At 19.6% G+C, this 13,440-nt stretch overlaps 4 protein-coding genes across 4 annotated transcripts; all 4 read right to left on the bottom strand. All coding sequences in view use genetic code 6, as the record gives it.

Annotated features, from left to right (window-relative positions):
* Positions 1-4: 4 nt before the first annotated feature.
* TTHERM_000251119 (transmembrane protein, putative) lies at positions 5-1,635 on the bottom strand (the record flags this gene model as incomplete). The annotated part of the gene is made up of 2 exons (XM_012798378.1): positions 5-750; positions 1,158-1,635. 2 exons carry the CDS (start codon positions 1,633-1,635, stop codon positions 5-7), a joined length of 1,224 nt encoding a protein of 407 aa, XP_012653832.1.
* Positions 1,636-3,939: 2,304 nt separating this feature from the next.
* TTHERM_00251110 (hypothetical protein) lies at positions 3,940-6,241 on the bottom strand (the record flags this gene model as incomplete). The annotated part of the gene is made up of 13 exons (XM_001019061.2): positions 3,940-4,030; positions 4,135-4,224; positions 4,280-4,369; positions 4,420-4,509; positions 4,755-4,844; positions 4,902-4,991; positions 5,073-5,162; positions 5,306-5,395; positions 5,508-5,597; positions 5,682-5,771; positions 5,929-6,018; positions 6,101-6,150; positions 6,203-6,241. 13 exons carry the CDS (start codon positions 6,239-6,241, stop codon positions 3,940-3,942), a joined length of 1,080 nt encoding a protein of 359 aa, XP_001019061.2.
* Positions 6,242-7,260: 1,019 nt separating this feature from the next.
* On the bottom strand, positions 7,261-9,458 carry TTHERM_00251100 (hypothetical protein; the record flags this gene model as incomplete). Its single annotated transcript, XM_001019060.2, has 10 exons — positions 7,261-7,528; positions 7,579-7,705; positions 7,767-7,905; positions 7,955-8,085; positions 8,521-8,708; positions 8,768-8,838; positions 8,887-9,030; positions 9,105-9,193; positions 9,263-9,316; positions 9,377-9,458. 10 exons carry the CDS (start codon positions 9,456-9,458, stop codon positions 7,261-7,263), a joined length of 1,293 nt encoding a protein of 430 aa, XP_001019060.2.
* A 1,808-nt stretch (positions 9,459-11,266) lies between these two features.
* On the bottom strand, positions 11,267-12,444 carry TTHERM_00251090 (peroxisomal biogenesis factor 11; the record flags this gene model as incomplete). The annotated part of the gene is made up of 6 exons (XM_001019059.3): positions 11,267-11,371; positions 11,466-11,537; positions 11,629-11,772; positions 11,858-12,028; positions 12,108-12,257; positions 12,364-12,444. 6 exons carry the CDS (start codon positions 12,442-12,444, stop codon positions 11,267-11,269), a joined length of 723 nt encoding a protein of 240 aa, XP_001019059.1.
* Between the last annotated feature and the right edge of the window lie 996 nt (positions 12,445-13,440).

Genomic DNA, 13,440 nt, shown 5'->3' with positions numbered 1-13,440 from the left:
TTGTTCACAACATATTAATTATTTTTTAAATCTAAAAAGCAACTAGGATTTGATCCAGAATATCTCTAGAGTCCTTTAAGCAATGTACAATTAAGTGCCCATAAAGTATAACTAGATGGGAATTTTAAAGTAAGAGATCCTCCATCACCTTTGTTAATATTTTTTAGATTTATTTTAAGTTTAAGTTGAAAATATAAATTATACCTAGAAGAGTTAAAGGATTAAGATAAAAAGTGTAAGTAGAATTTGATAAACTGTACTAATCAGACTACTATAATGAAGCACTCATACTACCTAATAATAATGTAAATTTAAATATACCAAAATATTAATAAAAACAAATACCTGATATGAGGCTAATTGAAGGTTTTGGAGTTATATTAATTCTTTCTAAAATGATACCACTTGATTATTATAGTAATTCAACTTTGAAGCTTGTTAATTAAGTAGCACTTAATGGATTTATCATGTTTATGATTCTAACTTCTTAAGAACCTGACATTTATTTATTAATATTTTAGCATTCTATTACATTTTAGCTGAAAAGAACAATGCTTTTGCTTTATGTAGGATTTCCATCAACTTCGCAGATAGTCTGTTAAGTTGTAAACCCATTTGGAAAAGTTATCCTTATACTGTAAAGTCCTGCATCATATATTAAACCTTTGAGACTAAAATTAAAAATCCATGAACTTCCCTATCCTACTATCAATGAACTTTTGAATTGAACATTTCCAGATACCATACTAGCTATTTTTATAAAATAGGAATTGAATTTAGGTTTTTCATTTTAAAATAATATTATCTCAGAAATAAAATTTAATTTTTTAGTCTTTTAGTTTAATTTAGTAAATTAGATAATGGTCAAACTTTAAGATAAAATATTTTTTTATTATTAATAAAATGCAAGAATGCAAAATAAAAATGATAAAATTTTCAATTCATGATTTATGGAAATAATTCAACATATTGTAATTAAACCTTATTTATATTACTTACTAATAGAATTTACTTAATTATTGAATATAAAAAATTAAAGCTAGAAATGTGAGTGATTCTGTTATAAATTTTATGGTTGATATATCTTGATTTAATTTTTCGAATATCAAAAATATAATCTTCTAATTTGTATTTTGAATGAAAATTGATAAGTATACCTGGAGATCTATCAAAGAATACTTAACCAAAATTCTGGTTACAGTTAGTAGGTACATCGTTATAGTATATACATAGCTTAAAGAATGAGGTTCCTGTTATTCCATTAGGATTTTAAATGCTTCCAATAGCAAGATTATTAGTGCCTTAGCTTAAATTACCAACATAAACAATGACTTCTCCATTGTTATTATAATCACAATTTACTGTCTTATAAGTCTTTTTAACTTAAAATTGGCAGTCCAAATAAGCGGGGAATAAATTTAATGTGATTTGATCAGGGAATGTAACAACAATTCTAGCATTGCCATCATACACGGCCTACCCTGTATAATTAAATGAGAATTAATAGTATGTCTGGCCATTATATTCTGTATTTAAGTTTGTTGTTAAGATGGGCTAAATCTGAGAAGAAGAAGTCTGCGAATCTACTAAATGATTATAAAGTAGACTCAAGAATAGCAGTATCCTTCTTACCATTTTAGGAAATTTGATTTTTGAATAATGCAAATGAGTTTTTTGTTAATTTTATGCTAAAATTCTATTTTAAAAGCTATATTAAAATTAAGAGCTACAAACTGTATCTATTTATCTATTTTTCTAATCGTTTATTTAATAATATTTCAATATATTTATTTATTAAATTAATTATCTAATAATTAATGTTTTTTGATATCTTTTTTTCCTTTACTTTATTTATTTTTTTGTTTGAATGAAATATTAAGAAGTTTTCAAAATACAATATAATTTCAATAATATTGATCGCTCAACTTATATTCAAAATCTCCTTTTGTTTGTGAAGCAATTATCAATTACTGTTTACCTTTTTTATAATAATCAATATAAGATATTTAATAACTTTTATGAATAGAAAAACTTTGGCTATAATGCGATGGACTATATAAAAGATTTCTAATGCTTTTATATCCTAAATTATTAATCTGAAATTAATAATTCCCTGAAATATTATTAAAAAAAATCAATAACTCCTCAGTATACATAACATTTTTCATATTGTTTCTTAATTAATATTTTTTAACCACACAAATAAATTATAATGTATTTATGTACCTCCTTATGTAATTTCGAATGAATAAAAAACATATCTATATTGAATATTTATTAATCTATCAAAATAAAACAAAATTTATAAATCTAATAGCATTTTTATCAACCTATCCACTTTTAACAATATTTTCTTTTTTAATTGTTTAGTTAGTAGCCTTAAAAAGTAAATGCAATAAAATATTCAAATTTATATATTTTATAAAACTTCAGATTAATTTATTTAATTTTCATAAATATCCTTATTAGATTATTGTTCGATTTCTGTCATAAAATGTGGATAATCTTTTGGTTAAGCATATTCAAAAATATTTTGAAGTTTTAGATTTATTTTAAGTTATTACACTTTTTGTAAAAAGCATGTCGAAGATAAAAATTTAAAAAATAACAAAATAACATAAAAATGAAAAATCATTGTAACAAGAAACAATGATTTAATCCTATTAGCTATTTTTTTTATTGGAACTGTATTTATTCCTAGATATTTGATTTCAATCAATCTATTTTAAATTAATATCAATTATTTAAGTATTTTTCTTATTAGTTAATATAAGCAAGACTTAAATTTCTTATTTTCCAAAAAAAAATTACAACCATCAATTTAATTTATTTATCAAATGATCCAAATTAAAAATCCACCTCAATTATAAAAACTCAATGATAAATTTTTTAATTAATAAGTAACTTTTAAATATTATTACTCTTTAATCTATTTTCAAACCTTTTCCTTAATATTTTATATTTTTAAAGTTAAAAATATATTTTTTTTTAAAGATAGTAAAAAATTATTCAACTTATTAAAGCTATTATTATATATTTTTATTTACTCAAACTACAAAAAGAATGATTAACATGTAAGTATTTTTTTATACATACGAATTTAAGGATAATTTAATTTTTATATTACTTTTAGTAACACAGAATAAATTCATATATAAAATATATTGTATAATAAAATATCCTGTTTATTTAATAACAAAATTCTTTTAATTTCAAAAAGATTTATTCTCTATTTTATGATATTAATATATTTTTTACTTATCTATTATAGATTTTGTTTTTAATTTTCATTCAAGATTTTTAATTTAAGAAGTATATTTCACTCAATAATAGAATTCTGATTTTTGATAATCCATTTACAAATTGAATTTAGAAAATATTTGATAGCATATGAAAAATTATAGGAATCTTTGAATATTTTTTTTCTTAAAAAATGTTAATATTTCATTGATTTATGAAAGAAAGAATAAAGGTAGAAACTTAGAAAACTCAACATATTTGATAGGAAAAATATATTGTGATAATTTTAATAAAAATTCAAAAAATTTAATTTTAAAAATCAAAATTATGTCTTATTCTAAGATATTTAGTCAAATTTTTTTCTATTACTTTATAAACTGGATTTAAAGAGTGAACATAAAAATTAATCATATTTTATTTTATTAATTTTTTGTAAATAAAGTTGATAAAATTTCTATCACATTAGAGTATATTCATAATACTAGTTTTTTAATTGCTTAATTTTATAAGCAATGTTAATAAATATAAACCAGTAAAATTTTAATTTTAAATTATAAAGAGTTACAAAGAGATTTTAAAAATTTATTAATTTTGAAATTTCAATCTACTTCTGATTAAATTTTTTAAAGCAGTTTGAAATTTAAATTAATCTATATATATTTTATATAAGCAAAACTTTTAATAGTTTAGAAATCTACTTCAAAATAAAATATCAACTTTTACTAAGTGTGAAATTTTGTAAGCTTGGAATTTCAATTTCTCGTGATTTTACTTTAGAATATTGCAATTACTAATGAATTATTTTTAATAATTTAATTAAAATATTAAAATTAAAAATTAATCTAAATTTAGCTTTTTATTAGGTAAAATTAAAAATAAAATATATGAATTTACCTTAAATTTAATTCCAAAAATTTTAATTATTTGAATGTCTATAAAAAGATTCCCAAGCAATTTAAGTCCTAAGAATAAATCTTATTTCCACTTTAATTATTTTATAATTAAATATAGCTTTATATCAAAAAAAAAGAATCTTTACTTAAGAAATAGTAGGAACTTGAAGATATTAGTACAAATTTACATATATTCTTGTAAATCATATTCAAACGAACTTCTAAAATTGTTGTAGCTTTATTAAAAATATTTTAGCAAGGTTTTTTGAATCACTAGAAACTTTACCTTAAATTGACTGATAAATTCTTCAATTATTACATTTTTTTGAAAGAAGAAATTAACTCAAGCATTCCTATTGCAGTTATCTTATTAAAACTATTTGCAGTAAAAAAATTATTTTTTTTTAGATTTTAAGTATTTTTGCTAAATATTTTATTTCTTTTATTTTAAAAATATAATAATCGTTTAAATTTTAAATAAGAATATGAAGTTATTTTTTTATTCAAAAAAGTTAAAATAATCAAATTTTAAATCAAAGCTATACTAATGACAATATTATTTTATATCAAATATAACAAAATTTATTTTTTTGCTTTCTAAAAGAAAATTAATTAGTTTACCTTAAATCAAATGTAATATTTTAGAGTTTCTGATAATTTTTAATTTATTAGCTTATATTATTACATACATTATCATCAATTTTATTATCACTTTTGGATTTAATTTATTTTAGTAACATTAAATGTATACAAACCAAACTATTTTACACTAAACTAAGTTGTAAATCTTTCAAATTAGGGCATTTAGAAAGAGCTATAAAAAGATTAGAAGCAGCCTAAGAGCATATTTTATTCCCGCTTGGTATATAAACAAGACATAAAAAAATTAATTTTCTTAATAATTTTAATTTATTTTATTATTTTCATATATCAATTTACCCTAAATATAGTTCTAATCTCGAAAGACACTAAAATCCATTAAATGCATATTCTAAATTATGGTTTATTAACTATGAAATGTTATTTTCACTATTTAAATATAATTTTTATTAATTAAATTACTTAAGAAATAAAATAAATTGTAGAAGAAATAATTAGCAAACTACTCTTAGTTCAATGAGTAAAATATTTTCTTTTTTTTATTTTAATAAAAATAAAATATATAAAATTACCAAACTTTTAGTACTAAGCTGCTAAGATTCTAAACAGATTTCAAAGATTAAATTAAATGAAATGCTCCTTCGCTGCTGATGGCATTGAAGCTTTTTATATATAAAACTTATAAATTATCCATTTTATTTAAACAATAACTTTTAAATATTTATAAAGCTAAATATATCAAATAAATTATTATAAATACAACTAAATTTTTACTTTAAGTTGATATTTAAGATTTAAAGATGTTTAAAATTTATTAATTCACATCCTATAATTTATGCACCATTTTTGTCTATTTTATTTTCACTGATTTTATTATAAAAAATGTCAACCAATAATTTAAAAAATAGTTTCACTGCTTTGCTTTATTTAGAAATATTAGAAATTTACCTAAGATCTATATTTAATTATTCCATTTAATTGCATCCTGATATTGATTGAACAATAGTAGATATTATCTCTTATCCTATATTATTTTAACTTTTAATATGGTTATTTTCTTGATATAATTTAAAATAAAAATATTAATCTGAATAATAAAATATTTTTTTTAAACATGAGGATTTTTAACTTAAAAATTTAATTTATCAAATACATTCAATTAATAATATTTAAAACAAATAATCTTTAAATTTACCTAAGATTAAGAGTTAAAGATTAAAGATCAATACATTTTTGTAACCTTAAGTTTAAAATCTAAGCATCTTCTAGAGAAATATTATCGTTTCTATGTTAAATTGATTTTGTTCATAATTTTAATTAATTATTACAGTTAAAATAAATTTCTTAATAATTATATGAAAAATTACCTCAAATTTAAGATTAGATTAATATGATTATTTATTTAGGAACTGATGAACTATTTATAATAATGAAATTTCATAAATGGTAAATTATTTTTATCAAAATACTTTTTCAAGGGATATGAAAGAAACTGTTTATTAAAGCATTTTTTTTTTTCCGATTTACAAATTTTTTTAATTTTTAAGTTAATTAAATTAAAATAGGAATTTATAAAAAAAGCATTTAAATATATTTTCTATAAAATTTAGTATGAAATAGATTTAAAAGTAAGTTTATAAAATATTAAATTTAGGAAATATTTCAAAAGAAAAATAAATATTTAAATTTATGAATATTTAAAGGGAATAATTACTAAATCATTTAAATAGTACAAGGATCCTAACATATAATACAAAAGTAAAGAGTTACAAAATAATAAATAAAAATAATTTTTATAATAATCAATATTATTTTTTGAATTAAATGAGTTTTATTTTTATTTTTTTAAAGTAATTTCTAAAAATAAAAATAAAAAAAACTCAATTGAAAAAGTAATATTGCTATAATAAAAGTTAGATTCATTTATTTTTTATAAGACACAAAAATTTAGCTAATTTTTTATTTTTTACTTTAGCAATTTATCACTCACAAAAGACTTAACCCATTTCTAACTGATAAATTTTAGATTTAAATTTAAAGAAAATGGATCTTTTTAATGTTTAAATTATTTCAATAGGTGATAGAATTCATATCGAGATCGATTAATTATACAATTAGTTTTTCTTATTTTATATTTTTTGAAATTTTTTGTTAGTATATAGTTGTTTTTAACTAACTAAATTTTATTAATTTATTAATTTATAAACTGATGAGCAGTTTTTAAATTTAAAATAAAAATTAATTTGCTTATTTTTAACTTTAAATTTTATTGCATATGATGATTAAATAATAAAAGCAAATTTTAGTAGTAAAATTTATTAGGGAATTGAGATTTAAAAAGAAAAAATCAAAAAAATCTGCATAAATTATTTTTATAAAATTTAAAATAATATTAACTTGCTTTATTGGTTCGCAAATATATTTTCATCTACTAATTATATAAATAATTAAGAAAGAAGCTTTAAATTATTTTATAAGGAAATATATTCTGATTTCTTACATAAATAAATGAAATGTAATATGAATCTCAATTTTTAGATTTATTTAAATTAGATTATGGAGACATTATATAATCGAACACACTATTAAACTTATCTAGCTCTGTATTTCTTATATTGTAAAGATCTTGTTTGACCCTATTTACTTCTTCTTTGTAAGCCTTTTCATTTTATTACTTCTCCATTAAAATAGAAAGATTTCTTTTTAATTCATGATTTTCTTTTCTGTAGACAGCTAATTCCCTCTCAAATTCTACTATTTTATGAACGCATCCATCATACTCCTCTGATAATTTCCTTTTAAATCCAATTATTGTACAATAATAAGAAAATATCAATATGTTTACATGTTTAGCTGCTTCGAGCGATTTAATTCTTTTTCTTTTAGATCTAATTCATCTTATAATAATTATATTCTTTAATCATCTTCCGCTTTGGATGTCTTCAATTCTTCAAACAAAATCTCTTATCTCTCTTTAATCAGCGTATACAATAAAATAAATTTAAATCTAAACTCAAATAAAAATATTTTTACTAAGAATATTTGCATTTGAAGAAAGTTATCTTTTTATTTCTTGGCATTCCGCTATCTCAATTCTTTTTTGCTACACTTCAAATGATAATCTATTTATTTGCTCCTTAGATTTATCTAACTCTTTCAAACATTCTATTAACTTTGTATAAATAATTATAAAATTATTTTATCCTAAATACAATCTATACTTTTTATTATGTTGCTTAGTACTTTTCTTCATAAGAATCCTACTTCAAACCTATTTACTAATTATCTTCTTTTAATCTTTTTATTTAAATCATAGCCTCCTCTAGTTTGCACTACGTTTAAGCTAGTTCATCTTTTTAAATTCAAATAAGTTTTTAAAATAAAAAAATTATTTTCAACTACAATCTAAGTAATCCGCCCTTAAAAAGAACTATTATGTTTTTTTACTTAATTTACCCAAATAAAAATGGGTTTATGCTCAATATAATAAAATTGATAGATCTTTATATATTAAAAGCAAGCTTTTAATGGATTGAAAAAAATTTCACTGATTTAAATAATATTCAGATTTTTTTATTATTTAATTCAAAATAATTTTCAATCTACACTTTAATCTACTTTATATAGATAAATTCTTATTTATTTATTTGAATATATTACCCCTTAAATATTATTTTATATATCTACTAAAATATCTTTGATATATTTTTTTAAAGATTTTAGAAATAAACAAATTTTTTAAGTTCAATTTAGGCATATTGCACTGTATTTGATATTTTTAAATTACCTTTTAATTTGGTTTCATATTGTTGCTTCAAGTTTAAATCTTTCAAGAATTACTTTTCTTTATCTGAAAACTCTCTTTAAAACTAAATCCTGACTTCACTTATTTGAGCATTTAGTTAATCACATTTAGTAACATACTACGTAAGATCTGTTTTTTCTTTTTAAATTTCGATTTATTTTTATAATAGGCTTTATATTTTTAAATAAGGTTTAAATAATGAATTTTATAATAGAAATCAATTATTTACTGATCTCTTTCGTCCTTTAAGCTGCTTATTTAGTTTTATAAAATTTGATTTTCAGTTTCTTTTGATTCTAACTTTAAAAATATATTAATTTAAAGGAATTTCGAAGTCTTTGTTATTACTTTAGAAAGAGTTTTTTCAAGTAGCTACTTGATTGATTGGTATTTTTCATAATATGGTTTGTATTTCTAGTATTTTTCTAATTAATGCTGTAAATTCTGTATTAAACTTTAATAAGAAGAAAATTCCCTTTGCATGTTTTCAACCTATTCGTTGTTAAAATAAATGTATTTTTCTATCATTGATACGCATGATGATTAATAGCTAATTAGTAAATTACTTGTTATTTTTCATTTCTTATTCTATTCAAATACTCTTCCTCTTCTTCTAACTCAAGTAGCTCTTAATTTTTAACGTTCTCAAATATATCTAAAATGTTTAATAGAAATTTGCTTCAATTTAGATAATTACTAAATATATTTTCATTAAAATAAGTACATTATTTATTTTTAATTATATTGCTTGTATGATCATCTAAAACACCATAATCTGCTAATTTATATTTTTATGTAGTAAAAAATTTATATTTATCTAAGCCAGAGTAGTATTTACTAATTTTATAATCTCCCTCTTGATAAAATTGCTAAGAATTATCATAATCCTTTCTATAATCTCCTAGTTTTTTTGAACTCATAATATATGATATATTGGCTAATGTTTTCAACACAGTAAGTAAATCTAAAAAATAATAATAATAATTTGTGATTTGAAATAATAACTTTAAATATTTATTGATAATTTAAATAGATTTATGATTGAATTTTTTAATATTGAATAATTAATTTATCGCACAATTAATTTTCAAAATAAATAATCTTCAAAATTTTAAGATATACTCATAAAATAAATCATACATAATATTCTTTTATTTATTTAGCATATTTTATTAATAAATAAAGATATCATGTTAATTATTTTCATTTATTTTTTAATTTTTTTCTAAAAGGTTTAATAATAGTTGATAATTTCAAAATATTGCAAATATTAAAAAATTAAAATTGTTTTCAAGCAAAAACTAATAAATTTAACCAGATTTTAGATGAATTTGAAGCAAAATATTTGAAATATTTTATTCTAAATACAATATAAATGATTTTAACAATAATATTTTGCATTTCAACAATTTCTAGTTAAGTTTTAACAAATTTGATTAAAAATAAAGATTAATGTATAAAATTTATTAGTTTAGAATAATTTTGTAATTTAATATCAATAAGTAAAAGTAAATGTTTTAAACAGTTTTAGTATTTATTTTTCTTATTTTCATAAACATTTTCAAAAATATATTCTTATTTTTTTAATTATTTAAATTTATTTAAATTCTGCTTTAGAGTTATTTTTGTATTTATAAAATTTACTTTAATTTAAAGATATTTTCTTTTCAAAATGTTTCAATAATTGATTTTAATTGAAAATTTATTTTTAAATTTTCTAAATTTTTAAATAAATCCATAATAGTTGTATAATTATTTATATATTCTAATAGAATTTTCAATTTTATTTGAAATTTGTTATTTAATTTAATAAGTTAATTTATTTGAATTCTATCATATTTTTTTAAAATAGAACTATTTTATTTAAGAACAATATAGTTTATTTATAAATTCAGCATTTTTAAAAAAAGTTATTTTAGTTTTTTATTTTTATTTTAAAAATCAATTCCAAAAAAAATTAAAAGAAATAATTAAATTAAAATTCATAGACTTTTTAAATTTTCTATTCTAATAATTTTTAAAACATAGAGTGAAATTTATTATTTTTTCGAAATATAGGAGTAGTTGCTATAATCCTAGATTTATATTAGAGGGTATTATAGAGATATAAATATTTGTGAATAAGATAGGTATTTATATTATTCTAAAAATAGTGAATATAGTAGCTAAGTATTATATAATAATATTTAAAAACTAGAAAGCTTAATTAAGTTATAGATTTATTCAAAAGATTCTATTTCTTAAATAAAAATAATATGCCAATTAATTATTAACTATGAAATAAATTGCATATTTAATAGGTTTCTTATACATTATTTGTGGAAATAATTAAGAAGTAAAGTCATAGTAAATTGACAGTTTTTGTCATGAAGAATTATTATTCCGTACTATTTTTAATTAAATTCAAACATAATATCAAATTGTAATTTGTTTTAAGAAAATTCATACAAATATTTTTATTTTTGTTTTTTTCAAATGATTATAAAGACTGGTTATTTTTTAGAGAATAAATAAAATATAAATTACATTTTAGAGATATGTTAAATGAAATTATGTATTAATTATAATAGATTTTAAATTATTTTAAATTTGTTAAGAAGTTTAAGTTATTATTTAGATTGTTTTTTGTTTATTAATTTAATTATTCTGCTACGAAGGAAGGTCAATATGAGTTTTATAAAATTGAATTTTAATTAAAAGGTAAAGGCATTTTTTTTTATTAGCTCAATCATTTAGGCCAACTCTAGTAACAGGCGATCATAGAAGATATAAGACCAATTTTAGAGTTTGTTTTAGGTGTAATGAATTTTGCATCGATGGAATTGTATGCACACTATATTTGAATTAAAAATAAATATGATAAATAAATTGCCTTTAAATGGATTATAGATTAAAATATGTTTAAAAGTATTGATGTTAATAATTACAATAGCATCAATGATGTATTTGACAACTGAGAGCTTTAAGTTGAAAGCCTTGAAACGGTGGTCTTTATTCTCCTATTTTTAATTATTAAATGGTTTAATAAAATGCTATAAAAAATTCAATAAATTTTGAATAGATTTATTTTGTATTATAGTGATTTATTACTTTGTCAAAAGCCTTGTTATTGAATTGGAAATTATATACTTCTCTAATATAGTAAAACAACCATATCAAGCATTCGATAACATACAATTTATTATTGAGCTATAATGATTTTTATGCAAGCTTTTCATTGCTGAGTAATCCCATCTATTTATTATTATTTAAAATTGAATATATTTAAAATGTCTATTAAAAGATGCTATATTTTAAATTAGATAATAATTTTATTTACGAATGCTAGCCATCCGACTACATCGTTGATATCTGCTACAATCATGAAAATGTAGAAGAATATATCATGGAGTTCTTTGGCCTTGCCAGCAGTTGTTTTAGCTTTCTTGAAGTTTTCAATAATGTTTAGCAAGTTGTTACCAAGATAGAAAGGTCTTGACCATCTCAAAATCTTTTTTATAAGAAAAATTATTTTCTTTAATGCTTTTTTTTCATTGAAAAATTAAATTTTGAATAAGAAATCTTTTTACTCTACGAAAACCACCTAAGTTAAGTGATAAGTTATCAAGCTTTTTTGAAAGGAGATTTAACTTTTCTTTGCAGGATTATTCAGCGAATTGAGCTTTAGAGCAGTAGTGGCTCTTTACGAATTTGGATACGAAGGAAGTAGTACGAGCGATCTAATTGTATTTAAAAATAATTATAAGAAAAATGCCAATAAAAAATTGAATTTATTCAATAAATTTATTAGATTTGATTAAGTGAATTAATTAATTAGGTAGTTACTCTATCCATTCCTGTAGTAGAAGCGCAAAATACGGAGAATTTACGAAGAATTTCTAAATCTTAAGCAAAGCTATCGGCCATTTGAGAATATTAGTTGATTTTATGGGTTTTCCTAGGTTTAAAGTTGAAGATTTTTTGTGCTTTTTGACTTGTATTAATGGCTTTTTTGGATAGTATTATGAAAAAGGAAATATTTAGTTTTTAGCTCTTTTTTGTAGTATTATTGATAGAATAATTAAAATGAATGAATCAATTAATTATAGTTTTTTGTTATGGGAAGGTTATTGATTTATTTGATTCTTTTATTAATATTTTGTTTATTAATTATTTTTGTTAATTTATGGAGGGGGAACATATAAATTCGCAAGTTAATCAGTGGTCAAAGTAAGTAACATAATAAAATATTACGGACAATCACATTTCTAAAGAGAATTAAATCATTCACTATTTTAAATTCTCTTCAGATATAACCCTCTTTATCCAATAATTCATATTATTCTTAATAAGCAACCTTCTAAATTACTTTTTCTATCTTGAATGACGCTCTTCATCTAATTTTAAGCTCAAAAATACGCAATTTAAGACTTCAAGAATATTTCAGACTCTAATAGTTTTTCTAAATTTAGAATATCTCACTTTTATTTAAAATAATTTCTCTTTGAAATAAAGTTAAATTAAAGCAAATTAATTTTAAAATAGTTCTTCTCATTAATTTCAAAACATTAATCAATCCTTATCATCATAAAAAACATCTAACAAAGCTCAAATTTAATCACTAAACCTATCAGAAAAAAATTGAATTATGACTAGATATCTAAATTAATTTACAAATCTACAAATTTGTTGTATATTTTTAACCCTTATAAATAATAGATTAGCAGTCAAAACATCAAACAGATGCAAAAAATTTTTTAGTATTAAATCAATAAAAGAATTTGTAACAGAATTACTTTTTTCATTATAAATTTTCATCTATTTCCTTATAAATTTGAATAGTGTGTTTAATAAAAAGCCTTTTTGATAATTTAAAATAGATAAAAAAATCTCTCTTTAGAACAAATCTCTTTTTAAATCACT

Source organism: Tetrahymena thermophila (genome assembly GCF_000189635.1).
Source record: "Tetrahymena thermophila SB210 genomic scaffold scf_8254590, whole genome shotgun sequence".
Lineage (NCBI taxonomy): Eukaryota > Ciliophora > Oligohymenophorea > Hymenostomatida > Tetrahymenidae > Tetrahymena > Tetrahymena thermophila.
Note: the sequence above shows the minus strand (reverse complement) of the source record. Positions and strands in the feature narration are given on the sequence as shown.